General features: G+C 36.2%; 6 protein-coding genes across 7 annotated transcripts; 4 read left to right on the forward strand and 2 right to left on the reverse strand.

Annotated features, from left to right (window-relative positions):
* The first annotated feature begins 413 nt into the window (after nucleotides 1-413).
* LOC110375684 (corepressor interacting with RBPJ 1) lies at nucleotides 414-2,376 on the forward strand. The gene is made up of 5 exons (XM_021333910.3): nucleotides 414-590; nucleotides 697-791; nucleotides 893-1,143; nucleotides 1,275-1,530; nucleotides 1,851-2,376. Exons 1-5 carry the CDS (start codon nucleotides 519-521, stop codon nucleotides 1,906-1,908), a joined length of 732 nt encoding a protein of 243 aa, XP_021189585.1. The 5' UTR covers nucleotides 414-518; the 3' UTR covers nucleotides 1,909-2,376.
* A 100-nt stretch (nucleotides 2,377-2,476) lies between these two features.
* On the reverse strand, nucleotides 2,477-4,561 carry LOC110375683 (T-cell immunomodulatory protein). The gene is made up of 2 exons (XM_049839643.2): nucleotides 3,137-4,561; nucleotides 2,477-3,054 (listed from the first exon to the last, which is right to left on the reverse strand). The coding sequence occupies exons 1-2, from the start codon at nucleotides 4,476-4,478 to the stop codon at nucleotides 2,624-2,626; spliced, it is 1,773 nt and encodes a 590-aa protein (XP_049695600.2). The 5' UTR covers nucleotides 4,479-4,561; the 3' UTR covers nucleotides 2,477-2,623.
* A 332-nt stretch (nucleotides 4,562-4,893) lies between these two features.
* Nucleotides 4,894-6,258, forward strand: Mob4 (MOB kinase activator 4). Its single transcript, XM_021333924.3, has 4 exons — nucleotides 4,894-5,102; nucleotides 5,176-5,339; nucleotides 5,419-5,628; nucleotides 5,712-6,258. The coding sequence occupies exons 1-4, from the start codon at nucleotides 5,046-5,048 to the stop codon at nucleotides 5,947-5,949; spliced, it is 669 nt and encodes a 222-aa protein (XP_021189599.1). The 5' UTR covers nucleotides 4,894-5,045; the 3' UTR covers nucleotides 5,950-6,258.
* A 311-nt stretch (nucleotides 6,259-6,569) lies between these two features.
* Nucleotides 6,570-7,629, reverse strand: LOC110375697 (ribonuclease P protein subunit p25-like protein). The gene is made up of 4 exons (XM_021333925.3): nucleotides 7,421-7,629; nucleotides 7,044-7,228; nucleotides 6,842-6,961; nucleotides 6,570-6,754 (listed from the first exon to the last, which is right to left on the reverse strand). The coding sequence occupies exons 1-4, from the start codon at nucleotides 7,514-7,516 to the stop codon at nucleotides 6,646-6,648; spliced, it is 510 nt and encodes a 169-aa protein (XP_021189600.3). The 5' UTR covers nucleotides 7,517-7,629; the 3' UTR covers nucleotides 6,570-6,645.
* Nucleotides 7,630-9,239: 1,610 nt separating this feature from the next.
* On the forward strand, nucleotides 9,240-10,563 carry LOC110375692 (integrin beta-8). Its single transcript, XM_021333921.3, has 3 exons — nucleotides 9,240-9,583; nucleotides 9,790-9,953; nucleotides 10,154-10,563. The coding sequence occupies exons 1-3, from the start codon at nucleotides 9,349-9,351 to the stop codon at nucleotides 10,298-10,300; spliced, it is 546 nt and encodes a 181-aa protein (XP_021189596.2). The 5' UTR covers nucleotides 9,240-9,348; the 3' UTR covers nucleotides 10,301-10,563.
* Nucleotides 10,564-16,888: 6,325 nt separating this feature from the next.
* Nucleotides 16,889-26,122, forward strand: LOC110375714 (aromatic-L-amino-acid decarboxylase). 2 transcript variants are annotated; one of them, XM_049839169.2, is made up of 12 exons: nucleotides 16,889-16,962; nucleotides 19,343-19,871; nucleotides 22,304-22,355; nucleotides 22,781-22,851; nucleotides 22,928-23,164; nucleotides 23,769-24,308; nucleotides 24,554-24,743; nucleotides 24,931-24,995; nucleotides 25,072-25,280; nucleotides 25,508-25,588; nucleotides 25,722-25,802; nucleotides 25,941-26,122. In XM_049839169.2, exons 2-12 carry the CDS (start codon nucleotides 19,557-19,559, stop codon nucleotides 26,050-26,052), a joined length of 1,953 nt encoding a protein of 650 aa, XP_049695126.1. In that variant the 5' UTR covers nucleotides 16,889-16,962; nucleotides 19,343-19,556; the 3' UTR covers nucleotides 26,053-26,122. The 2 variants fall into 2 exon arrangements, with proteins under 2 accessions (XP_049695126.1, XP_063892449.1); XM_064036379.1 differs by lacking the exons at nucleotides 16,889-16,962; nucleotides 25,508-25,588 and having other exon boundaries at nucleotides 19,531-19,871.
* Nucleotides 26,123-26,368: the final 246 nt, after the last annotated feature.

The following is a 26,368-nucleotide window of genomic DNA, read 5'->3' on the forward strand; positions in this document are numbered from 1 at the left end:
AATATTGTGCAAATGACATTTCAGTCGCTAAAAATCTTTGTGCAACAACCCTATATAAATCCTTAACCGTAATGTTGCACAATTTAATAGCGCGTTTAGGGATCGCATTAATAGCTTGTTATATAAAATGAATTTCAACTCGCTTAAGCGTTGATTTATGATAATACTATAGTAGCTGCTTATCTGGTCTTTCAGTTTATTTCATACGACGATGCCGACTAACAGACGATGAATTTTATGCTTTCTCTTTAAGTATACTCAGCGTTGTAGTCGATTATTTAGTAATGTAGTCCAGCATTACCTGAGGCACCCTCTAGTGCTTATTAATAGTCTATGGTGAACAACGAACAAATAAAAACTACGAAAGCTCTATGGTGAACGATTTTTGAACATGTTTTTGTTTACTTCATTCTACTATTTTCATTCAATGTCGTCAATGAACATTGATTGCCTTGAAGTGAATTGTTTTGTGAAAACCAACATTTATTCAGGAAATATTTGATTAATACACATAAAAAATGGGGAAAGGATTCAATAATTACATGTGCAAGAAATTTTTCCATCCCGCATCAAGAGATAACTTAAAAAGAGTAAGTAACGCAGGCGTATCTGTTTGCTCTCTTGTATTTTGTTTATAACAGCTGTATCATTATCGTTTAATTTACCTTATATTCACAATTTTCTGTTTATTAACAGGTATGGATGGCTGAACAGAAAACTGAGGCTTACAAGAAGAAACAAGAGGAATTGAGAGTACAATATGAGAAAGAACAAGAACTACACGAAAATAAGTAAGTGTTGAGCAATATTTGTGAATAGTGATGACATTTTGTTTATCAGGAAAAAAATATACTCAAAGTTACTTACGTTATTTTTATTCTTTTGTTTTCAGGGCCTTGTTGAGCAAAGACAGCAAGGACAAGTTGAGTTTGAACTTCATGTATGAGCCCCCTCCAGGTGTTAAGAAGGAGAGAGAACGTGAAGATAACGAGCCAGAGTATAAATTTGAGTGGCAACGCAAGTACAACGCACCGAGGGAGAGCTACTGCAAAGGGGATAATGAAATCAGGGATCAACCTTTTGGTATACTCGTCCGTAATGTCAGATGCATCAAGTGTCATAAATGGGGTCACATAAATACAGGTACATACTGTTTTAGTATTTTTTTTATTATTTGATAGCTTATGGAAACATGGAAGCTGTACAAAACATATACCAACAATAACAGTGATCTTTAATGATGTGACTTAAATCTCATTGTTAATCTTTTACAGACAAAGAATGCTCTATGTATTCCTTATCAATGAGCGAGGCTCGTGCTCTGCAAGCCTCAACATCAGCTCCTGAAGAAGAAGAAGAGAAACCGGATGTCCCCACACTGATGCAGCACATGAGAGACAGTGGCCTGGTGATGAAACCCGGAGCCCTGCCTCTATCTGCCACAAAGATTGAAGAAAATGACACGTCTAACTTAACTGAAATGGATCTTATCAGTCAACTAACTAAAAAGCAGAAGAAGAAGCTCTTGAAGTAAGTTTCCACTATTTCATGTCAATAAATATTGATAATTCTTCTGTTGGTGTGTTTGGTCACCTAACACCTCCAAAATGGCTGAATTGATTTGGTTGAAATTTTGTATGTGTATTTCAATGCAAAATGGTGCTGCCTTCAATGCAAAGTTCTCGAAAAATGAATGGCACAAAAAGTTGCAGCATTGTGATTTTTCATCATTAGTGGAGCTGTAGAGGTTATTTAAAAAATACTTTAACTGTAAACTTATTTCTTTAATATGTGCTTTAAAAGTCGTAACCGTGAGTAAGTGAGTAATAACCGTTGATTATTTTTTTCAGGAAATTGGAGAAAATGGAAAAAAAGAAAGACAAGAAACACAAGAAGTCTAAGCATTAAAAAAATACGCGCGTATTAAGTATTATATGGCAAAGGAGTAAAACTTGAGATGTTTTGTGACAGAATTTGGTGTTGATGCTATTATTCTGGCCCTTTCAAAGGAGACTCACGATTTCTCGGACCCCAGTACTTGGGAGTTGCTTAATGCGCGCGCACAATGACATTGATCACAAGAAAGACCACTGGTCTTGGTACTCGATATAATTATCTCTATCGTTCTTTTTAAAGCACCATATATGTGTGCCATGTCTATTAGAGTAGTAATGTTCTGGGTCTTATTAAACATTATATTATATTATTATCTTCTCAAATTATTGTAAAACATTGTATTATTTATTATAATTGGGTTGCAGCCAATTTTCCCCCTCTTTAATCGAAATTTTAGACATAAAATATTTTTCATAAGAAATAACATGGAGAATAGAGACGCACTTTAGATTTAATTTGTTCGAAAAATAAACTAATGATAATATACATTTATTTTATTTTTTACCTACTTGTAATATGTTACACCCAACAGTCAGATAACCCTTATATCACAGTAGTTTGATTAATAGCATAATTATAATTTCTGATTTTATTTGGAGTAATACTTAAACTGTAGTATATAAAAGAAAAAAATATTTAAAAAACAACATTCATAACAGATCACATAATTACTTAATACTAATAAAATTATTGAAATACATATTACTATAATATTCTAAAACTCTTGCTAAATTTTAACATAAGTCTTTTCATCAATTTCTATTATATCTTGTCTGTCATTTCGCTCCTTCCAGTGCAAGTATAAAACACATCCAGTGATTATAACTATGATAGCAGTCAGTACAAACACACTCTTAAGAATAACTTTGCTGGGAGTAACAAACAGTTGTGCCTTCCATTGAGAAGGGTCATTCGGCGGCGCGGGAATTACCACTATTTGAGAATTCGGGATTATTTGAGTCCAACTTTTCGAATAACCAGAAAGACCCACATTCAAAGTATCAACAAAATTTGGTGTCCGGTCTAAGCCAAATATGGAGTAAGGTAATTGTAGAGCAAAGTATGCAGACTGGGGCAGTTGAGCACAGACACCTGTCCTGTAGGTACCTTCCTGAGACCATGTGTTGTAGCCTATTTTAGGCCCTGGTAGATTAGTTCCTGTAAAAAAACAACAAATCAAGTAAATTACCTATATAACAAAAACCCCAAATAATCTTGGCTCACAATTATAACTACTTACCAAAGGTAACTTTTCTATTATATAAAGTCCTATTATTGATTGGCATCTTCTCATTAGTCAATCCAGTTACAACAATAACTTTGATAAAGTTAGTATCATACTCCAACTCGTTCTTGAATGAATTCATTGTATATTTTTGAGTAGTTACATTCTTCTTGACATAAATTATATCAAGAACACCATCCATGTAGAAATCATAAAAGGTGGCCATTATAACATCATTACCAAAAGAATCAAACTTATCCCATTGAACTTCAAAAGTTCTGTAAAATTTGCATCCAGGCAAGTTACATGGGCTGTTGTGCAAAAGAAATACTCTGGTTTCATTAGTATTTACAGGACTCAGAGTCATCAAGATGTCTGGGTATCCATCCATATTATAATCTCCACTTCTCATTGTAATTGTATCTAAATAAACTTCATCCCTTGGTGGCACAAATCGCCATAGTGTACCTTTGCCATCGTTGAAATCTACTTGGAGATCATGCCATTTCTGGTTATCATATATCAGTATAGTGCTGTTGAAACACTGCAGGTCATAACATACAGGAATAACTAAAAAGAATTGACCAGAGAGAGCAACATCAAGAAACAGAGCTTGGCCATATATAGTTGGATGACCTACAAGTAACTCAATACTATTGTTATATCTAAATCCCTCGAATTCGTCATTCAGCCATACTTCAACATTAGAGGTTGTTGTAACTAGAAGATCAGCTGCATCATCTTCATTTACATCTAAAAATGAATGTGAGTGTGGCAGTTTTATCATCTTTGATAGATCATCACCCATCTGCTTTTCTACAGGAGTTGTTCTTGATTGGTCAAATACCCAAAATACTCTTTCGTTTTTCGAATTCATACCAAAAAGGTCAAGAATCATGTCTCTATTATAATCCATTACTAATGGTTGTCCTAATGACAAAGCTTTGATAAACAAAGCATCTGAGCAATTCAACGTGGATTCACCACCCCACAAAATTCTGACAGTGTGAAAGTTGGTGGTATCATTGACTTCCTGCGTAGTGAGCAATATGTCCATGTATGCATCTCCATCGAAATCGCCAGGCACAACACTTGTTATTACAAAGTTTGTGAAATTGCAAGCATATGCTGAAGGCCTCATGAAAGGTTCTTTGTCATAGGCAAGATAAACTTCCACACTTGAATAGTTTTTTATCACGAATGCATCAGTTAGCTCATCTGAATTAAAGTCTCCAAATGCAGCAATAACACCTTCATTGTTCTTTCCAAAAGAGCTTTCAGTCATATCATTTACTGCATAACTGCCACTGCTAAACAGTATTGTTAAAATAAATCGCGTTATAAGTTTGGGAGACATTTTTCTTTGTTTTCTTATTTTCAAAACATATTCCCAAAGAAAACCAAAACTGAAAACAGATGATCTGTCAGTCTGTGCAGTGTCAAATCAATCCACAGACAATGGTTACGACAGATTATACGATAAAACCGGACAACATCAGCTACCTTCTTCACGCGTCATGTGAGAAGTCCGCAATTTAATTGCAAGGTCGCGCGTGGGCCGGTAGCCTGGTTTATGATGAGATGACGATTAGCTCTTCAGTCAAATCAAAACAAGGAAAGATTCCTTGTTTTGATTTTGACGATAAGTAACTACAATCATACAAAAACCGATTAACACCGTAAACCAATTATTGGGCCAACACTATGCATGCGGGGTCAAAAAGCAGCCATGCGCAATATTCTGTCAATCAAATCAAAGAAAATGTCATCTTGACAACAATACGAATGTATGTAATGGCGATGTGATGTTGAATTTAATGAGAAAGTTTTAAAACTAATCATCACACATAGTTTCGTCATTATAATCTAATTAGATTGTTACATTTTCTAATCTTATTATTTAAAAGCAAACTTCTCAATCGAAATGGCCGTCGAAGCTGTTCAAATATTGAGACGAAATCGACCCGGTTCGAAAGCTAAGGTATGAAAATATAGTATTCCTGTCAACATGTTTCTTAAATTTCATGCTAATATGACCCTTTACCTTGCCTTAGGACTTTTGTCGCTGGCCAGATGAACCATTTGAAGAAATGGATAGCACTCTCGCAGTCCAACAGTTTATACAACAAACTATAAGACGCGATCCCTCCAATCTTGAAGCTATTCTGAAGATGCCTGAAGCACAAGATGAAGGGGTTTGGAAATACGAACATTTAAGGTATATTTTACAGATGAGCTAAATAAATCTGCATGAAAGATTTATAAGACACAATTATTTGAATCTCATTAATTTCCAGGCAGTTCTGTATGGAGCTAAATGGTTTAGCTGTAAAATTACAAGCTGATTGTAAGCCAGAGACCTGTACACAAATGACTGCTACTGAGCAATGGATTTTTCTGTGTGCTGCACATAAAACTCCAAAAGAATGCCCAGCTATTGACTACACAAGACACACCCTTGATGGAGCTGCTTGCTTGCTCAACAGCAACAAATACTTCCCTAGCAGGTAACATTTTTATATTGAATTTTATGATTGGCTTATGATATCCTTTTGGAATTTGTATATTAATACAAATACTGTTGTTTCAGGGTAAGCATTAAGGAATCGTCAGTAGCTAAGCTCGGTTCAGTCTGCAGGCGTGTCTACAGAATATTTTCTCATGCCTACTTCCATCACAGGGCAATATTTGATGCCTTTGAGAAAGAAACTCACTTGTGCAAGAGATTCACTTATTTTGTGACTAAATACTCAATTATTTCAAAGGAGATTCTGATCCTGCCTAAGCTGGACGATGAAACACCTGTGGGTGGTGAATCAGAAGCCTGAGGGTTAAAGAAATAATTTAGTTCTTTATCAGGAACTAAATTTGAAGACTTTACTGTTTTGTTCACATTGTTGTGACAATAACTAAAGTTTTTGTGTGACCCAGTAATAAGGCCATGCCTCTAAAATTCCTGTATGTGTAGTATGTACTCTACTGTATTTTACAATTTAAGTCGTTAAATCAGTTGTTGTGACCAGAAAATATCTTAACATTAGATGTTGATAATATTATGCAATCTGCAATAATCAAGCTTATGTTTTAAAAGTGTACTTTTTTCATTATTCAACATTATATAGAAATTAAAAGTTGGAGTTCTTGTGTTTCAGACATATGTTGGTATTAAGTACAGTTATAGAGTACAGAGTAACATCAATATTAACTGTATTAAAATCAAGATGTAAGTGATATGGTGTTTGTAATCTTTGCATTTATGGCTAATTTTGTATAGATGATTAAAAGTATAAACCTATTTTAAATACATAGTGTAGTAATTAGTATCCCAATACATGTATTTATATCTAGATCATGATTACTAACTTACAAAAAAGCTCTCAAATATTAGGATGTTTAATATTTCATGTATCAAGTATTTACATGTATGTTATTTATAAATAGTCATAAGAAAAATTGTGAGTTCATTGTAATCTCCAACTCCTTTAATACTATGCACAATAAAACAAATTATAAAATCTATGCATTTATGTTTTCTTATGTTTAAATGGTTTCTTAGATTTATATGATTGATTTTGCTTAGGTGCACCACTCTGTTCCTTTTGCCAAAACTTCTTTCCATTTAGAGATTGGTATCTGGAAAACAACAAATCATAATTTAGCAACAAATCATAGTATAACAAGCAGTTTTATAAACTCAATATTAATTAATACTTTACTTACCCAATTTGGTTAGTATCGGGCAGAGGATCCACTGACAACAATATGTGTATGATAGGTATTTGGCGCTTTACTACCAATGTTTCCAGACCATCCACTTTAGGCTCCCAAAATTCTTCTACCCTGTATGATAACAACATGTGACATTAAAAAAATATCAACACTAATATTATACTGAATTCATAACAAAAGTTTTGTTTCTTACATTTTGTATGCTAGCTTTGTTACTTGATGTTCAATCGAAAACTGTTTCTTTAGGATTTCTGCACATGATATAGCTTTGGAAATAGCAGCGCCGGACCCACTCCAGACTACAGCAGTGGCTGCTTTGTCTTCTAGGATGCCAGAAGCATGAGATAACAAATTGGTCATCTTACTCCCACCTTTCACCTAAAATTGTCAAAGAAAGAAAAAAATATTAGTTCATAGGTAAGAAATAATTGCACAATAAATGTAATGGTGTGGCTTACAGGTCCAATTCAAAGGGTGATCAGTGGGTCGTCTTAGGGGGTTCATTGCATACCTTTACAGTTAAAGGTTGCTACAGTTGAAAGTAATGAAAAATAAAACTGTAATACTTACTTGCATCCACAGAAAGTTTTCAGGCAGATCTTTGATGGGTATTTTGCTTCGTTCTATTTCCTCCTCTACATTTTTTCCTTTGCTATAATTCTCCATCTCCAAAGAAAGTCTCAATTCAAAGGTACATACAAACAATAATAAATTGGAAAATGTTTAATTATCATAACCTGCACGCTCGACTTGTTGACATAATTTGACATTTTTCAAATAATTGTCATTGGCATTTGGCAAGGTATGTCAGATGTCAGCTAGGATTGCTTTGACATTATAACCAGGGTTGCTCACCTGGATATTATTTTGATTTTTAAAGTGGATACTTCAACTTAACTGGTAGCGGGAACTTCAAATATAAAATGTTTTATTTTTAATGTTTAACATCATTTACGAGTCGTTATCTTATCGATCGCGATAATACTATACCTCAAAGCTTATTTTGATGTCTTCGTTTAATTCCGTGACTTATTACAATTCAAATGCAATGCAAAAAGCATTTTCTTCAAAAAGCCTATTGGGTTGCATTTGCATTGTTAGTTATATTATGCCCAATGATTAAAATTACTGTGAGGTATAAATAAGCGCCGTAACTTAACTAATATGAAAATTTGGAAAAAAAAAATTTTTTTGAATGTTCTCGCTAACATTCAAAATATTTTCGTATTCGTCTTACATAGGTATTCTGGAAATATTCAAACAACAAATAAAAATATACTTAAACTTCAAAATATCCAAGCGCATAATTAACTAATTTATAAAACGTGGTCTTATTTTGGTCATCGTTTCGAGCAAAATTAAACAAAGCACTTCTTTTTATTCATCACTCACAAACCTTATTCGTTTATGTACCTGTAATTTTACTGGGACCATAATAGCCACAATCATTAGAATCTAATTAAATGTGGAAGTGTCTGTCGATTTACGTAGCGTAGGTACATACATGCTTGCTTGTGCGCCTTAAATTACTGGACGGGTTTTGATGAAACTTGGCAGTTATTTAGCTGACCTAAGTATATAATCAAAATAGCACCTAGGCAAATTTTTATAAAATAGGTACCTCTACATTTGCGGGATGTAGTTCTATGGGGACGCACATGAAGCCAAATTAGATAAAAAACATGATTAAAAAATTTGTATTCAAGTAAAACATAAAAAAAAAAACAAGTAAAAAGGTTCATGTTAATGATTTTGTCTCAGGTCAGCTTTGTGCGGTTTAGCTGCTCTGGGGTATCTTTTTATGAATGAAATCTGTATTCAATGGAGTTTTAAAAATTATATTTTTATATTCCCTCTAGTTTCTGAACTGCCACAAATTGTGGAACTGTTCACTAAAGGTAGACGCTACCCGCCAACGCCCAGGATTTCCGAAATTCGAGTCTCAAAATAAATTATTCATTACCTAATTGGCTACGTAAAAGCGAATAGGTAATAAATAGTCCAACATTTTTTTTCAGTGATCATAGCACCTAGGTATAGTATAGTGGACACCTTCCTACACTTATCTACCTAATAGTAGGTACCCGTATTAATTAAGCTGTGGTATGCAGCAGCGCGAGACACAATTGATTTTCTATTGTTTTATAGCAGATTTGTCTAATCTGTCTGAATATTTGTGTACGAGTAATCAAGTTACCTAATTAGTTAGAGTATGTACCTAATTATTTGAACACACAAATAAGGAATAAGTATTTCACCTTCAAACATCTTACCGTTAGATACATATACATATAACATGAAACTTAGAAATAATTGTACCGACATTATTTGCTATTAACACTAACAGAACTAAAGGTTATCTCTCGTGATGTAAATGCGTATTACGAGTCATGGCTAAGCAGTTATCGTTAACTAGGCATATGTATTGCCAGTACAAACTAACCAGTAGAGACTGAACCCTTTTCATTATTACACGATAATTAGTATTACTTGTGACAATGTTAAATATCTCGTCAATTTGCTATTTTTCTTTAGCTCTTGTTGTTGTTTGTGCTCGCAATGCGTTTGTTATGGATGATCGTTTCGTATGTATTGTTAAAACATCGTGCTTCGAGTGCTTGAAATTACCTCAATGTTCTTGGTGCCCGACGGAAAACAAATGCTTCTCGAGGAAACTGCCAAAGTTTGAAGAGTTCTGCTCCAATAATACCATTGCTCATGTAGATTACGGCTGTAAGTTTGAAATTAATTTGTCCTGGTTTACGTTTTAGTTAATTGAATAAGTTGAGAATCGATTTCTTGTAATGCTTAGGTATCCCTTTGCGACCTATGAGCTCACATTCATCCTTTTAATTGAATTCTATTTAGAAAACTGAAAGAAACCATACTGCATGTAACAAAAAAGATTCAACTAAGTTTTTGTACGGCGCGCATTCCAGTTAGTTTCGAGGAGAATGCGGAGTGTTCCTGCAGCAAGGGCGATGTGGGTCAGAGATGCTACCCGCCGGGCGTCACCGAGGGCCCCGAGTGCTCCGGCCGAGGCACCTGTGTGTGTGGCCAGTGCGTCTGTAACCCCAACCCTGATCCCGATAACCCTACCAAGGTAACATTTATAACCTACTCTATTACAACTTTATATCTATACCCTGTCTATTGAACTATGTTTTACCTACATTTGCTTAAAAAGCAGGTAAAGTTACAAATACGATACACTTCCATTTTGTGGCATTAAAAAAACTAAGAGCTTTACCTACTTCCACATTTTCAATCATTCTTGACTTCATATATTTTTTGTTTCCACAGATGGTGATGGGTGAATACTGCGAGTATGACAACTTCTCTTGTGATGACCCCAAATGCAATGAAGGACCATATTCACTGAACGATCCACATGCTGAGGACTGGCCTAGATCCATAAAAATTGACGAAGTTGACAGCCCAGTGTCATAATGGTTCAAATTAATTCGACAAATCAACTGTTTAGTTCAACCAAAATATTTGTAGCTAAAATTAAGTAGGTACTTAATAGATTAATATGTACTAATCAAACATATATGAAGGAAGGGTATCTAACTATAAATGTAATAAAACTCGTAGCAATCGATAATCGTGTGGACTGTCATATTATCGCTTCCATTGCGAAATCTTGATTGATGTTTACAAATATAATTGACATCAACACAATATATTGTGTAAATAAATAATTATGCATAGACCCAGTTTCATTATCCAAGCAAATCGAAAGTCACCACAAAAATAAATGAAGGCATGTCAACAACGTGGGTATGTGACATCAAGATTTCTGTGTGGAGTGAAAAGTTCTCAGAATTTCTTTATAAGTGAGCTATGCTTAGTTATGTAATAAAGAATGCGCGGGTGGATGGCTGTGAACCGTGGCGGAGGCAATGAGGTTTTCAGCAGAAGCGTTGGAGCGAAGAAGCCGCGGCTCAATTAAGAAATTGATATGAGCGGGGCGTCTGTCGCGGATGGCTCATCGTTCTCAAGTGCTGCCCGTTATGGTTACGCGAAATTAGATTTCAACGAGTCCATTTTCTCTCCCACAACGAGTTCACCTTTTATTTCCCCGATATTTATTGAACGCCTGCCTTAGATGCCGGAGAATTGCTGGCCATAGTTTGTATAGCACAGCGTTTTTAATTGAATACTCAGATTTAATAGGCGTTTTTATTAACGGATGACTAACACAATGGATTTGTTACGCGTAAATACGTAATTGTAAGTAAAAGTTATTAATGAATGGTATGAATGCAGTATTAATGACTGTGTAAAAATTTAATTGGAGCGTATCTAAACTGACGTTGCTATGTCTAAATAGTAGGTATCCAGGTACAGGTTTGAGGGTCGATATCATCAAATGTTAACCTAAATTCAAAACCTTATTGTACTTTCAAGTTTGACAACTTTTTGAACTGGTAAGGGCACGCGTTTAATATCACTCTAAAAATGCACCCAGGTATTGTTAGTATGGGTACATCGTCTTCAAACCACAATTTAACGAGAATATTAAAAATACAGTGTTCATCGCAGATCTTGATAGGAATCTGAGCTGTATCTCTCATCGGTACGATTTAGGTCGCGCGCTACATCGCGACACAATGTTTTTTCCTCTCGACTTACAGCTGTGATTGACCGCACTCCCAGCTGATGGCATGATACTCTCAATAAGTGCTCTTATATGTAGCACCAGCACACTTAAACTTTGCGTTTACTAGTAAGATTACAAAACAAAATAAAAGTATCAGATAAAAACACAAAAAATCCGCGTAAGGATTTAAAATCGCCCTAAAAGCTTTTTGAGGACGTAAAATTCCCTTTAAAACGTAGGTAAACGGCATAAGATAGCAATATCTTAAATACCTCCCTAATAAAATAAAACTGTCACCACCGTAACCAAATTTGTGTTCAATAATTGTGGCGGAATGCGGCCCTCGAGGAGCTCCAAGGAGATTCGATTATGGAAGGAGCGCTTAAATTGTTTTAGTGTCGATCAGCATCATATACAAGATGCTAGGTCTGTAACGTACCGCCAGTAAATTGCACTACGTCTGCTCATCAATGGCTCCAAGTAAAAATGTACACTACATGCAGAGCGAGACTTAATAATCTTTATACTGTAGTAGTACTGAGAAAATTACGTCACGTAACACTTATTGTCAGATACGCAATCAAGATTTTATATTTTCCTAATACTGGTACTACGGCGTAGCGCTTAGCTTGGTAAACTCGTACCGTTGAATATTTTATGTTATTTACTTGTATGGATATAGGTTAATTTATTTATTATTAAGTTAATACAATAGCAAAAAAAACTACTTATAAACGTAAAAAAATCTCTTTAGTGGTGTATGCCCAATCCTAATTGTACTACGGCGTAGTACCTACGAAACGTAGGAAGGCTTTCATCAATAAGTTTGTTTACCAGTTACCACTAATTTATTAATATTATTTTATTTAAAATATCAATCTACTCCTAACCACGTAAAACTAAACAGAAAGCTGTAAGTCAACAGCGGAAGTGAATGCTACGGCGTAGCACGTAGCAAAACATTGACACCGTACTTCCTTACACAAAATTATTGGGATAACTTGAATTCATAAATACCCTGTAAATTCCTATAATGCATTCATGCTCATGAGGAAATAAAATTTCAAACTTAGATCTAACTGACTGAACACGTTAAATATCTGAAAACGAATTTTACTATTGAATAATTCGCGCGGAAACGTGATCGGACTTTTAAGCACGAAATAAGATGTCAATGGAGGCGGACGGTAGATATATATTGCACAATAGGAGTCGAGATCACACATAATAATATGGCATTGGTATTCTGGAGTGGGGAAGAATGCGCGTTCCGACGGCGAGGCGGCGACTCCTTGGCGTGCCTCGTGCCTCGCGCCTCGCCCGGCGACGCCGGCCGCGGCCCCGCGCCCGCCACCCTTCACTTCCTAATTGTTTCCCACGCGCATCTGCTTATCAACCACACCACATACATACATTTTATATTAGGCAATATCTTGCACAATAAGTTTCTTTAGCTACGTTCGAAAATTAATCATTGCAATAAACACAGTAGCAAGGTAAAAACTGCCAACTGCATAGAATTGGTCGCCTGTTCATAAAACTAAAAGTTTCGTTATTTTAATTATTTAAGTAATTATATTTATTGACAGCACATACTTGCTCAAATAGGTAAGGCTTGCACTGCACAACTTAGAGTAAGCAAGTAGGTATTTCATAGACATTGATGACTGAATAATTTACCATACTGAAGCGAGCCCGGGACATATTATAGTCGTGAACTTAATCAGAACTGGCACATTATCATATTATGTAGAATAGTTGTTCTCAGACGGTTGGCGAGCCATTGAAATGAGTGGCAGCTTCAGTCTTTTATGAAAACCTACAATTGAACCCCTTTTCCCTGAGTCATCTTGACTCGTTGCCAGCTCATAATCATATTAAAGTGTCACCTCAGGAGCTAGAAGTAGAAACAAGTGTCAATCTCAGAGGCACAATCCTAAGGAATATTTAGGACGGAGGGATGAACCTTGAATATTCATGTGGCCGCACTCGTGGACTCTTGAGCGACAACGAGTTCTCTTTCAGTTATTTGGCGTCATTTAAATAATTTATAACAAACCGTGTGGTGGGTGGCGGCGGAGGCCCTGTAATTTGGTAAGCGTTTGTACGAAGGAGCCAACATGCAAGGCACGCTGGGAAATATTCTTTAGATTGGTGAACATTCTATTTACATTGCGGTGAATAAAATTTTAAATACAGTTTTTGCTTCCTTTTGCTCGGTTCGAAAAAAAGATATCTCTTTATGCCTACACTTATTTCTCCCTTCTTTATAAAGACAGTTAGGTACTTAATTAATAAATAAAACCGGCCAAGTGCGAGTCGGACTCGCACACCGAGGGTTCCGTACAAATCCTGTATAGATAAAAAGTGAGTCTCGCGCCAACCGTTCGGTTTAGAACAATCATAGTTATGGTAATTTCGTGAGAGTCAAAGTAGTTAATATTTTTTATTTTATAATATAACTAAAATAGTAGGCCAGTACCTTGTAAAAGTTATTTTATTAAAGTTATTTATATTATATACAGCATTTTATAGTCATCTTTCAGAAAACAACATCAACATTTTATAGTCTCCATCATCAGGTAAGCTCTAAACCTTCACTGTTTGATAGAATCACCAGACATACATCTGAGAATCAAGTTTTAATCCTATGCATGCCTACAATTTCTGATAGTTGCCCTAGATTTCTCAGGATTTCCATCATCAGACCCTTACCTGATGACAATGGAAAGAAACGCTCTTTCACTACAAAGAAATGATTTCTCAAATCCGTCAAACGTGGTCGTTTAAATTCCCCATTGAAATGAGGAAAATATTTGATGTTTACACCTGATTTGCTCTAGATTCCCATGGTTCACATTGATGCGACTAATGCCATAGTAAATCAGAGCCTTTATCATTATACTGTGCTATATTTCGTTCGTATCCGCCGTGGGTATGGTTTCCATACTAAGGTGCCCAATGACCTTTGAATGATTTAAAATTTTTCACAGTTTAGAGGCAATTGTATTTAAGAAGTGTTTGATATGAATTTAACTTTTTGTTCAAAACTTTAATATCTCTACGCGTTCATGTGAAAAAGGGTAGGTAGTAAGTTTATAATAATTAATAAAATATTTTATGTCATGTAAGCAAAAATAATATTTTTATATTTTATGTAACTTCAAATTTATAATTTTCGCAATTTTTCCTTTATCTGTACTATATAACATTGCTTCGTGCCGAATTTCTAGATTCTGAGTTCACGGGAAGTACCTTGTAGGTTTTGATTCCCTAGCGTGTGACGGAAATTCGTCTAAGGTTTTGGTAAAACTGCTGTATCTTTTGATCGCTTTAACTTAGAAGTTTGATTTTTTCATTGCTTAAAGGGACAATAGACCTAGGTATTTGGTATAAATTTCAATTTGGTACCTTTATTCGTTCGTGAGAAATAAGGTAGTAAGTTTCATTTTATTAAAATATTTTTATTATATTATGTAACTAAAAAAAAATGATTTTCGCAATTTTTCCTATATTTGCATTATATGACAATGCTTCATGCCAAATTTCAAGATTCTGAGTTTACGGGAAGTACCCTGTAGGTTTTGATTCCTTTGCGAGTGTCGAAAATTTGTTGAAAATATCGACATAATCGGTTGTATCTTTTGATTAGCTTGGCGTAGAAGTTGATATTTTCACAGCTTAAAGGGGCAATAGACTTGAGTATTTCATGTGAATTTCAGCGTGATACGTCCACGCGTTCTTAAGATAAAGGGTCTTGACAGACAGACAGACAGACAGACAGACAGACAGACAGACAGACGGACAACAAAGTGATCCTATAAGGGTTCCGTTTTTTCCTTTCGAGGTACGGAACCCTAAAAATTATTTTGTACAAAATGATATTCCACGCATAGATATAGAAACGCTCACCTTAAAATAAGCTTATAACACCATTCTTTTTCTCAAAGTTTTAAAATAGAAGGCCAAGTTTGTGGCATTTTAGAGATGAGCCACAAAGACACGTCTCTTATCCGAGATTTTAGTGTTTGGTACTTGATGCACTTCAAACCTGCACGGCGATCAGGAAATGTTTAATCCAAACCTTTTGCTATCTGCATTGAGGCATTGCCTAAAATATGTGATACTGTTAATGAACTCATGTGTCTACAGATATTAAAGGATTTTAGTATTTTTTTATTATTAGCTAGACCTAGTTTCACATAAAGTTATGCATGATAAAAAAAAATGCAAAATTCTAATTAAAAGAACAAAGCCAGGAGGACGCTGACGTTGCCAATTAATCCAATTAGGTGTACCTACGTCAAAAGCTTTTCATTTCCCAAACGTAAGTACGAGTATACTCGGATCTTTTGTATGAATGAATGAATGAAGAAATAAAAATAAAAGCGTCGCCACGAAGTAAATATAAAGAATTGGACAAAAATTAGGTTTATCTTTAGACGCAACTTAATTTTTCACTAACAATGTGATAAAATCGTGCAATAAAGTTGTATTCTTATTTTTATATCAATACTAAGTCCATTTCATTAAGCAAAATTGCTGATGATTCCCGGAGATCATATTCAAGCCAAAAAGAGAAACTAACGTATTTTGTCTGTACCATTCTTAGGTGCTTCCTAGACGATCAATTAAATTGCGCAATTTAACCAGTTTTTTTTAAGTCGGGTAAGAACAAATCATTGCGCAACCTTCAATATTAACCCTAGACCCTACACGGTGAATAAAGGAGATTGGGCAAGAATGTATGAAGTTTGGTCTAAATGTCCACCACGAACGAGACCTATACTTAAAATTAAATACCTAGTCCACTTAATTTAGAGTACCTAACTTATACTTAGAAAGTAAAAAAAAAAACAGGGCCAAAAATAGTTATAGCAAAAAATGTATTCTTACTTTTCGATAGTTGTTGTATGTTATCATTATTATTTTTTATTTTATTCCATTTCCGCACTTTATCTAAAACTTAGATTAGTAAGAAACATTTGCATATAAACAGCCCATATTTTTTTGCCCGATGGATGTACGAATCACTAACTAATTGAGGCGCCAGAAGTGCTTGAATATACTCAGCGGTTCCTGGATTAAGAAAGTTCGAAGTAGGTAACTGGTAGTGTCTTCTTTATAATAATGAATAATTCTATTTTGTTAGAAGTTAGAGAAGGTACGAAAATCAAACATCACGAAAAGTAATTGAAAAAATAAACACCTAAACACTAAAACCACATCATTATCCAGCTTCAACTGACAATTTTAAATTGTCAATATTCACATGTTTTAATGTCGTTCGAACGAAACGATTACTGAGATAACTTGTACCTAACCGATTAAAGTTAAAGTTGATTGACAAAGCAGCATTAATCTCCTAACTTCATTAAACACTATCTTGATCCAGATAACGTTCGTTTTCATTTGTATTTGCACACAAACTTAATGACAAACCAGCCTGTTGTCATTATCGTACTCATAAACAAGCAAGAGTATCAATCTATTTGCTCTGATAATGGTATGATCTCATCAACTGAAAACGTTCCATTAATAATTAATATTATTCGTTGTACTTAAGTAGTGTCGCCGTACCTCTTTGTGGCCGGGTAAAGTAACTTTCCCAACATCTTGACTCAGTTTGATGCGCGGCTGTCCGTTAATTTCTGTTAATTTGTAAACGCAGCCTAAGGCGGGCTGGCGTTGACACGTTACTGTAAAACAAATAACAAACATCGTTGAGTTGAGTTGGTTAAGAAGCATAGTGCATATTCAAAAATCTGAAAGATAGTATAAATGAGACATTTCCTTAACTAACTTAATCATAAGAAAAAAATAAAATAAACAACCTTACAAAAATAAATGAAATCCCACCCAAAACAAAAATGTGAAAGGCAAGTTTTCACACACCTTGTTATAATATAAACCTACTAAACGCAATGAATCAAGTATATAATTTTCAATCAATCAATCAATCAAAACATTTATTTGTGAACCATAGGTAAGAACAGATCTTAAATATATAAAAAATTACTATTAAAACTTGCCAAGTAACATCATTAAAAAGTAACTATTTTTGACTGAGGTTTGTGTATGGAACTTGGTACTTATTCAGATCTCACTTCTTTTATAGGTATAAATTTACACCTTCATTATTTTGAAACTGCCTCACACTTGGCCATTTTCAGATTTTTCCCTTTACCTTGACATAAAGACCTACCTCCATGCCAAATTTCAAGTCAATACGACCATTGGAAGTGGTCTAGGTTTTTGATGAGTGAGTCAGTCAGTCAGTCAGTGAGTGTATAGTAAAAATAGCGATTTTTTGACGTCAATATCTCAAGACCTACAATAGGTATATTAATGAAATTTTGTATTTTAGATAAGTGAGGGGGACACACTGCCGTGTGTCTAGATTATAAATCAGTGATTTCTTGCTGCTTTTAACGAGGTGATCGATAACTATTTATGGCGTCACAACAAAGGTGTTATAAGTAGTACTTAGTTTAACAGGAAACCTTACAGCACTTAGCGTCTTTGTTCGCATCATCGATCGCTGGCAACGGCTGCCAGTGCATCGCCACTCCAGGTTAGGGTCCATTAGGTACGCGCTTAGCTATCAAATTACTTATATGACAACAATCGTAACGAAAAAGCTCTTTCCTTAAAAAAACCAGAGGCTTTCTATAATGTAGACATTTATTTTCTGGAATTAATTTTTGTATTTGAAGTGCAGGTGAGAAGGGAAAGACCGCAAAATTATGATGTGAAGCGAATTTTATGAACAGATAAAAATTCTATTAAAGTACGTTGTCAGGATGCCACGTCGTAAAACTGAAAAAAATGCGAAGAAAGTTGCCACAAACTTTTAATATTTTCGAGACTTTTGAAGTAGGATAGCAAGTAAGCAGCGATTTATAAATGGATTACGATTTTAAAAAATATGCTTTATTCAATGAAAGAGTTGAAGTCAAACGCTACTTGGAAGGAGAGTGAGCTTTCAGCTGACACAATGAAGTGGCGTGGAGGGCGGAATGGCGCGACTCGCAACGTATCATTGGCCGCGGCGGACGTAGGCCGACGTCCCGACTGCTAGCGGGTAGCGAGTGATATAAGTCTTCTTAGAATTCCTAAGATTTCAAAATATTCAACTTATTTTTAACTCATCTCGTTTCTGCTGACCGGTGAAAAAAAAACTGTCCAGTTGAATTTATTTTTAAGGTAATAAATTTAAGGTAATTGAATTTATTTTTAAGGTAAGTAAATATTTACTCAAATACTTTCAAAATTAATACGTCATGTTAGTATATCTCCGTACATCGGGTGTGTCGTTCATAATCACATTAAATGAAATGCACAATACACTGGTTAATAAATGTCGATTAACACAAACAAAAAAGAAAAATGCGTAAAAATAAAAAAGTTTTTTTCAAACAAAGTAAATAGAATAAAAATGTGCGAAAATTAGAACACCATATGAAAGTCAGTCATCACAAACAACTGAAATTCTCCCTTGAAAACTGACAGCTGTCAACTGGTCAAAACATTCGATACTCCTAACTTTATCTCAGCTTTACACATGATGTTGTAAATTATAAAAACTGTGGTTGAACCACTGAATGGATTAGGTTATTTTTTTTACAATTCGCCATAGAATATGCGATAGGATTAATGTGATTGTGAACGACACACCCGTTATATCTAAGGTACTCTGTGGTATATCTACCTACTCCTGTCATTACAAGTAGGTGAGTTCGATGGGCACAAAATAACTTTGAATATGATCCATTATAATCTGTGGCAAATGCAAATTAATAACTTCCTATAACAGTTAATCCCTTTATATTGATAGAGATAAAGAATTTACTAAAAAAAAACAAATCGCTAATCGCTTACATTAGAGGTATGTGCGGCATGACTCCGAAAGCCTTCACGCTCGCATCCTCCCTCCCCGCGCGCGCCCCCGCCCGCGCCCGTCCTCTCAACCACAAGAGTGCTGGCTGCGGGCGTCGAGTCAGCCGGAGGCCGTCGCGCAGCTGACATCGCACCGTCCCATGCAACACCAGACGCTTCATTCTTAACTGAACTTTTGCTAAGTGACTACAAGCCACAACCATGGATGTGGAGGAGTTCCGTATTCGCGGCAAGGAGATGGTGGACTACATCTGCACGTATATGACCACGCTGCAGTCCCGGCGCGTGATCCCGTCCGTGGAGCCGGGCTACCTGCGCGCCGAGCTGCCGGCTGAGGCTCCGCACCTGCCGGAGGCATGGGAGGAGGTCATGAACGACGTGGAGAACAAGATCATGCCGGGGGTGACGCACTGGCAGCACCCGCGCTTCCACGCCTACTTTCCCTCGGGCAACGGCTACCCCTCCATCCTGGGTGATATGCTGTCAGCAGGCATCGGCTGCATTGGATTCTCTTGGGTAAACTTTTGATTTATATCCTAATTCCTATAATACGACAATTTCTAACGCCTTAAATTCGGCAAATACCTACTTATTAGAATGTTTTCGAAAATACACCAAGTGGTACAGGGAAATTTTGTCTGTTGTGGTTACTAAAAACTTTAGTAGGAAATCTTTAAAAAATTGTGATAGAATTAAGTTTTAAAGTAATTTACGAAAAGGGATTAACACAGTGTAAACTTTTTCCGATTTTCGATTTTCCTTAAACCCACGGACCGAAAAATGATCTATAACATAAATCTTCATGAAAAAGTATTGTTATAAATGAAATTCAAACATGCAGTTTATAAAAGCAGTTCGTAAGCTACTAAAATCAAGAAGATAGCTATCAAGTCGATAAGTATAGTCTGCAAGCAATTTCGACAGATTTGATCGGCGTGCAGTGATACTGATGGATCGAATACTATTAATAGCCACGGATATTTACTGTCGCCCACCACTACATTCATTATAACTTTAGGGTAACAAAAATGCTAAGACACATGAGTAAAATACTACAATCTAAATAAATATCATATCTTTGAAAGATGTGATTTTATGTCACGGTAATTAAAATTTTGTGGCTCGCATACTTTGAGTGTGATGTGGTTGAAAAGATTAAAAACACTGTTCCTTGGTTTTAACAAACTTGAAAATGGTGTTTAGTTATTTAATTTTAAGCTCATCTAACATAGCATCTTATCAGTATAAAAAATGAGTACCTATCTATATATAAAGTTAAAATTCGTAAAATGCACTTTTTCCGTTTTTTGAGTCCCTTATAAATTAACTTAAATGGAAAATAAATAATTAGATATAAAGTCACCTAATAATAAGCAGTTATTGTAAAGTTAGTACGTAAGTCGTATAATAATAATGGACATAGAACAAGCCGAGTCCAAGACACCGATTGCAACAGTATTGATTGTCCTGTAATTGGTGTTTTAAATAACTTATGTTGCTGCTGGCTTTTTTAAGCGTGACCAAACCACTGACATCGTTGTAAACGTCTGTTTAAATGCAATTTTATGGCATAAGTTAACTCTAAGCACATCTTCGAAAGGTTAGGCAAATCAACTAAAATTTTTGGTCGCCACATGGAATAGGGGAAGATCTCATTGGTATTTAACCAGTTATAAATCCATCCTCCGAAAATTGAATATAAAACTTACTATGTAACGCGTTCAATTGTAAGACCAACGACATTATTAAATATAAAAAATATGCAAGATCAACGTGCTTACAGTAACGGCAGCTTTTTATTTAATTAAATGTATCCATTCATAGTTCGCATACCATAAAAATTACACAAAAACACGTAATAGGTATTATATTGAACTACATATAATTATACGATAGGTTGAATGCATGCTACTCACACCTTAACGAGATTTGGTTAAAAGTCGTTTACCAGCGTTAATTAAAGGAACAGAAATATTTTTTATTTATTTTCTTGCAGATGATTAATTATGAGCTTTTACGTAACTAATTTATAATCTGTGCTTTTACCCTCGCATACCATTCAACGAAAAAATGGCCTTAGGCAGGAAGTTATATCCGAAAATTTTCTTTTTATGTCATGTCTTTTGTATAAAATACAATTTGAGTTAAAAAAATATATTTCCATCAAAACTATCACACTGTTTCATGCAGCATGCATTTTTTGCTCATGTTTTTATGAATGTACCATCCACGACCACAACTTTCATTTCAAAATTCAGCGTAGGTAAATTGCTCGTTAGTAACATAAATCATCGGAATATTGTTCTGCGTTCAAGTGTTCAAGGCATGTCCGTAACCACTACTATATCTATGGCCAAGTTAAAAAAACTACAGATTTAGGTACCTTTTGATTCTCTCGTATTTGAAACTTATAAGATCTGAATAGTTTATCGGGGAAGGAAATACAGCTGTCTAGTTAGCTCTAGAGCTTCGCTGATATAAAGTCACCATGACCGTAAAATCCTGTCGTCGAGGTATTCCAGTAATTCTCAGTAACAGACTGACCTCAGGATTGTGTCCTGATAGGCCAATGTGTGTGGGCATTTACCCATTGAAATCCTTCCGAGGAAACAATTGCATTAACATCCACGTACGTAATTGGATAACGATAACAACCAATGAATTAATTTAGTAGTTCTGTTCTAGGTATATGAGACAGTTAACTTACTTAATTGCTTAATGAATGTGACATTTTAAGCATGAATTCATTTGACTAAATTGGTATAAAATTATTTAATTAAGCACTGAAACATATTTTATAGAGCCTCAGAGATATCGTGATATTATTTGAAGGTTTCTATAGGGTTATTATTGAACCTCGTTGTCCTGAATCCCACCGGACCATGGTACATAATAATAGTTTACAGCACGCATTCAACAAGTTATTCATGTAATGATGTCTCTTTCAGGCGGCCAGTCCAGCATGCACGGAACTCGAGATCATAATGCTTGATTGGATGGGTACGTACACATTTTAAACTAAGAAATAAACCTTTATTAATATATTCGACCTATGTACAAACTAATATGCAGGTCAAAGTATGAAAAGTTTTCATCTGTTGCTTGAAATTTCTCGTAGCAATAGGTTCACGCGTAACCGCGTAGCACGTAGCAATGATAAATACCTATTGTATCCCAAGTAGGCAAGGTTTATGTCGCTACTACATGTTTTCGAATATTTTTGGTGGTAACTGGTAAAAATATAGGTTTGTATGAAAGTATGTAATCAAAATTAATGGTAACATTTATACTAGTTTTTCGATAATAATAATCAATTCTATAATAAAAAATGCGAATTAAACACCCAAGCATTACTTGTTCGCTATTCATTTTCCTAGTATCACTGTATGTAATGGAGATTTAAAATATAAGCAATACAATTCCAGGTAAAGCCATTGGATTGCCACCAAGCTTCTTAGCACTTGAGGAAGGTAGCAAAGGTGGCGGAGTTATTGAGGTAAAATATTTATAATTCTGCCTGAAATGATCAAGCTATAAGCCCTGTATAATTAAAACGTCAATGTTGTTTATAGGGATCAGCCAGCGAATGTGTACTGGTTTCAATGCTGGCTGCTCGAGCCAATGGCATCAAAAGACTCAAGCATCAGTTCCCTAACGTAGACGAGGGACTTCTACTTTCCAAACTAATTGCCTATTGTTCTAAAGAGGCGCATTCTTGCGTCGAAAAAGCTGCCATGATCTGTTTTGTTAAACTCCGCATCCTGCAGCCTGACGAACATGGGTCACTTCGAGGCGACACTTTAAAAGAAGTAAGTATAATCGAATAGTTTGTTGCAATTCGTTTATTACAAAATATAGTAGGTAATTTTCGAGACGGGAACAAAATTGATTTATAAATCCAATCAAAGATAACATTTAATAAGTATTCGAACGACGTCGAAAATTATTTCCACTTCAGTGTGCTACCGAAGTCTTTTTTATTTGGTTACTATTTATTATTGTTTTTAAATGGAATCGGGCCGTGGCCCGGGCTGCGCAAGCTATGCAAGAGAGGTGCAGTTAGGCGGGCGGTAATTGAAGAAACAAGACGGCACCCAGCGCACGGCGCCGACGGTGTCCCGCGTTTAATGACTCGCCCGTGGATGCCGGAAATACGTAGCGAGCCGAGCGGTAATGGAGCCGCATTGTGTGCCACTTTCTATGCCGCAAATATTGAAATTTCACGATACTACCCTCTTATGAGAGGTCTCTTTAATTGCGGGCCTCAGAATACGTTCAAGATTTTAAAGAATGCCCTTTCATTTTTGATTCGATTTGCAGGATATCTATTCAATCATTATGTAAATGTAACTTACTCGTTTAAATTGCATATTTACTCTATTTTAATAGTAATGAATGATGCTATTCTTCTAGGCTATGGAAGAGGATGAAGAGGCGGGCCGTGTGCCATTTTTCGTGGCGACAACTTTGGGTACCACATCATGCTGCTCGTTCGACAACCTCCCAGAGATCGGGCCGGTCGTGCGAAAGTTTCCCTGCGTGTGGCTCCACGTGGACGCTGCTTACGCCGGCAGCTCCTTTCTGTGCCCCGAGCATAAATACCATCTCGCCGGGGTCGAGTTTGCCGACTCATTCAATACTAATCCCAACAAACTGATGCTGACCAGCTTCGACTGTTCTCTTCTGTGGGTTACTAACCGATATCTATTGACGTCAGCACTCGTCGTCGACCCACTTTACTTACAACATTGCTATGACCATACGGCCATCGATTATAGGCACTGGGGTGTGCCATTGAGCCGCCGCTTCCGTTCACTCAAGCTGTGGTTTATGCTACGAAGCTATGGCATCAGCGGCTTACAGAAATACGTGCGCCGTCATTGCGAACTTGCTAAGTATTTTGAACAACTTGTTAAAAAGGATGATAGGTTCCAAGTATGCAACCAAGTTAAGGTAAGGCGTGTATCGATCTATTCGGTTGATAATGCTTATTATAAATTAATGTCGCTCGGACTAACTTGGTCAAGACAGACAAGGTTGGTTAAAAATACCTAGGTATCTGTTTGAGATTTGGAACGTTCCAATAAAGACAATTTTGCATCGACGTTAAAACTCCAAGTTAACAAGGTCCTTTAGAACTTTATCATTCTAATTAATTAATGTATTAATGATGGGTAATAATTATTTCTAAATTTCAGTTGGGATTGGTTTGTTTCCGACTGGTGGGAGGTCCAGAGGATCCGGGTGAGCACATTGACGATCTGAACAAAAAGCTATTGACTAACATCAACGCGTCCGGCAAGCTGCACATGGTACCGGCATCGGTCGGCGATCGATTTGTTATTCGCTTCTGTGTCGTGCAGCAACATGCCACGCGCGAGGATATCGGTGAGCCACTTATACATCTGTAAATATTTATATTGACGTTACGGACATTGAGGCCGTTGCCATCTTGTACCTAGGTATACCTCTAGATTTGTTTAACACTGTCCGACTTGAAAACGAATGCACTGATTCACTGATTGTTTGCCTGCCTTGGATTTGTTTTTCAATTCAGTACTTACTTAATTTTCAGAAGCAGCATGGGACATTATAACCGATTTTGCTACGGAACTTATTGAAGGACCAGACAAAGAACGGGTACGTCATGCATGCAAGTAACGAGACCGCATAAAAATCTTGAGCGGGCTTTGAGGGTTTTTACTTATAATTGCAGGACTTGAACGAGGAGCGCGCTCGTCGCCAGAAGGCTGCTCTGGCGCACAAGCGTTCGTTCTTCGTGCGCATGGTGAGCGACCCCAAGCTGTACAACCCGGCCATCAACAAGACGCCCCCGCCGGTCGGCACCTGCCCCTGCACCCCGCAGGCCGTCGCTGCGCCCGCTTCGCCGGACACTCCTACCGACGCGCTTCAGCCATCAACTCCGTGAGTCTACTATCTTATTATAAAATATTTTCCTGAACTACACAATCACATGATCCGCAACACCAGATTTGACGTAGTGCATGCCCGTTTCGTAATGTGAAGTTATGAAGCTCTTCAAGCACAAGGATGCAGTTTCCAAACCACGTAGCAAATTTTCCGACACCTTAGATATAATTTCATTTGAATAGTAAGGTGATTCTAGTGACAAGATATCTTTGGTTAGCCAGCCAGCCCCAACAACCCGGTTCATTGACTGGCAGCATACCTGTCCCAGTGGTCACCAAACTGAGTGCAAAGCGTGGTGATTGGTGAGTGGTAGTCCACGTCCAGTAGTTGACTGCCGAGGTATAGGGCAGATAGATACCACCTCCCAATAGACCCGTAGACTTGAATATCAGTTATTGTAAGATCGATTTTAACCACATTTATTGATATTTGCAGGAAGCAATCGTCTTGGATCAGCTGGCCACTCGGATTCTTCTTCCAGAGTGTGGATCATGACGCTAATGATTTGCCATTGAGGTAACATAATCACTAACATTTAGTACTTAGATCAATTATCTTTCGGAAACAATAAAAAAGCGTATTTTTTTTTACTTATAGCAAAATTTTCAGTTTCTTTTTTTTTGTACATATTAAAAACTATTTTAATTGCACCAGGTTCCGTCACCTGGACACAATGGTGCGTCTGAAGAGCCCCGGCACCACCAGCCGACGCGGCTCGTCGCCGTGCGCGTCGCCCGAGCACCGCGCGCCCTCGCCCCACCATTGACCGATCTCCCCGTGTAGCCCTCAACCACATCACTATCACTTATCTCAATAATAAATACTTATGTCAGCATTGAAAATATGGTGTTTATTTACTAGTGTTTTCCTTAAAAATTGGCGTACTGAGGCTTTTTTACTTAAGGATAATAATAGAAACGGCAGAGCGCATCAATGAAGACGTTTCACTGCCAAACTATTTGATATATTTTACCGACATGAAAATCGATATCATTCCTATGAAAGGACTAAAAGCTTAAGTTATTATAACTGATTGTAGTTCTCATTCTGTTTCAATAAAATCAATTTTGAGTAAAAATCTT

This window comes from Helicoverpa armigera, chromosome 9 (assembly GCF_030705265.1).
Source record: "Helicoverpa armigera isolate CAAS_96S chromosome 9, ASM3070526v1, whole genome shotgun sequence".
NCBI classification, from domain to species: Eukaryota; Metazoa; Arthropoda; class Insecta; order Lepidoptera; family Noctuidae; genus Helicoverpa; species Helicoverpa armigera.

Excerpts from the sequence above, each read along its gene's own strand:
- LOC110375684 (XM_021333910.3), top strand. The coding sequence starts at position 519 with ATGGGGAAAGGATTCAATAATTACATGTGCAAGAAATTTTTCCATCCC. Across the intron at positions 792-892 it reads CAAGAACTACACGAAAATAA|GGCCTTGTTGAGCAAAGACA; the intron begins GTAAGTGTTGAG and ends TTTTGTTTTCAG. Across the intron at positions 1,531-1,850 it reads CAGAAGAAGAAGCTCTTGAA|GAAATTGGAGAAAATGGAAA; the intron begins GTAAGTTTCCAC and ends TATTTTTTTCAG.
- LOC110375683 (XM_049839643.2), bottom strand. The coding sequence starts at position 4,478 with ATGTCTCCCAAACTTATAACGCGATTTATTTTAACAATACTGTTTAGC. Across the intron at positions 3,055-3,136 it reads TAATAGAAAAGTTACCTTTG|GAACTAATCTACCAGGGCCT; the intron begins GTAAGTAGTTAT and ends GTTTTTTTACAG.
- Mob4 (XM_021333924.3), top strand. The coding sequence starts at position 5,046 with ATGGCCGTCGAAGCTGTTCAAATATTGAGACGAAATCGACCCGGTTCG. Across the intron at positions 5,103-5,175 it reads GACCCGGTTCGAAAGCTAAG|GACTTTTGTCGCTGGCCAGA; the intron begins GTATGAAAATAT and ends ACCTTGCCTTAG. Across the intron at positions 5,340-5,418 it reads TGGAAATACGAACATTTAAG|GCAGTTCTGTATGGAGCTAA; the intron begins GTATATTTTACA and ends ATTAATTTCCAG.
- LOC110375697 (XM_021333925.3), bottom strand. The coding sequence starts at position 7,516 with ATGGAGAATTATAGCAAAGGAAAAAATGTAGAGGAGGAAATAGAACGA. Across the intron at positions 7,229-7,420 it reads AAAACTTTCTGTGGATGCAA|GTGAAAGGTGGGAGTAAGAT; the intron begins GTAAGTATTACA and ends TGACAATTTTAG. Across the intron at positions 6,962-7,043 it reads ACAAAGCTAGCATACAAAAT|GGTAGAAGAATTTTGGGAGC; the intron begins GTAAGAAACAAA and ends GTTATCATACAG.
- LOC110375692 (XM_021333921.3), top strand. The coding sequence starts at position 9,349 with ATGTTAAATATCTCGTCAATTTGCTATTTTTCTTTAGCTCTTGTTGTT. Across the intron at positions 9,584-9,789 it reads TGCTCATGTAGATTACGGCT|TTAGTTTCGAGGAGAATGCG; the intron begins GTAAGTTTGAAA and ends CGCGCATTCCAG. Across the intron at positions 9,954-10,153 it reads ATCCCGATAACCCTACCAAG|ATGGTGATGGGTGAATACTG; the intron begins GTAACATTTATA and ends TTGTTTCCACAG.
- LOC110375714 (XM_049839169.2), top strand. The coding sequence starts at position 19,557 with ATGGATGTGGAGGAGTTCCGTATTCGCGGCAAGGAGATGGTGGACTAC. Across the intron at positions 25,281-25,507 it reads GCGCTTCAGCCATCAACTCC|CCAGCCCCAACAACCCGGTT; the intron begins GTGAGTCTACTA and ends TTGGTTAGCCAG. Across the intron at positions 25,589-25,721 it reads AGTGCAAAGCGTGGTGATTG|GAAGCAATCGTCTTGGATCA; the intron begins GTGAGTGGTAGT and ends TGATATTTGCAG.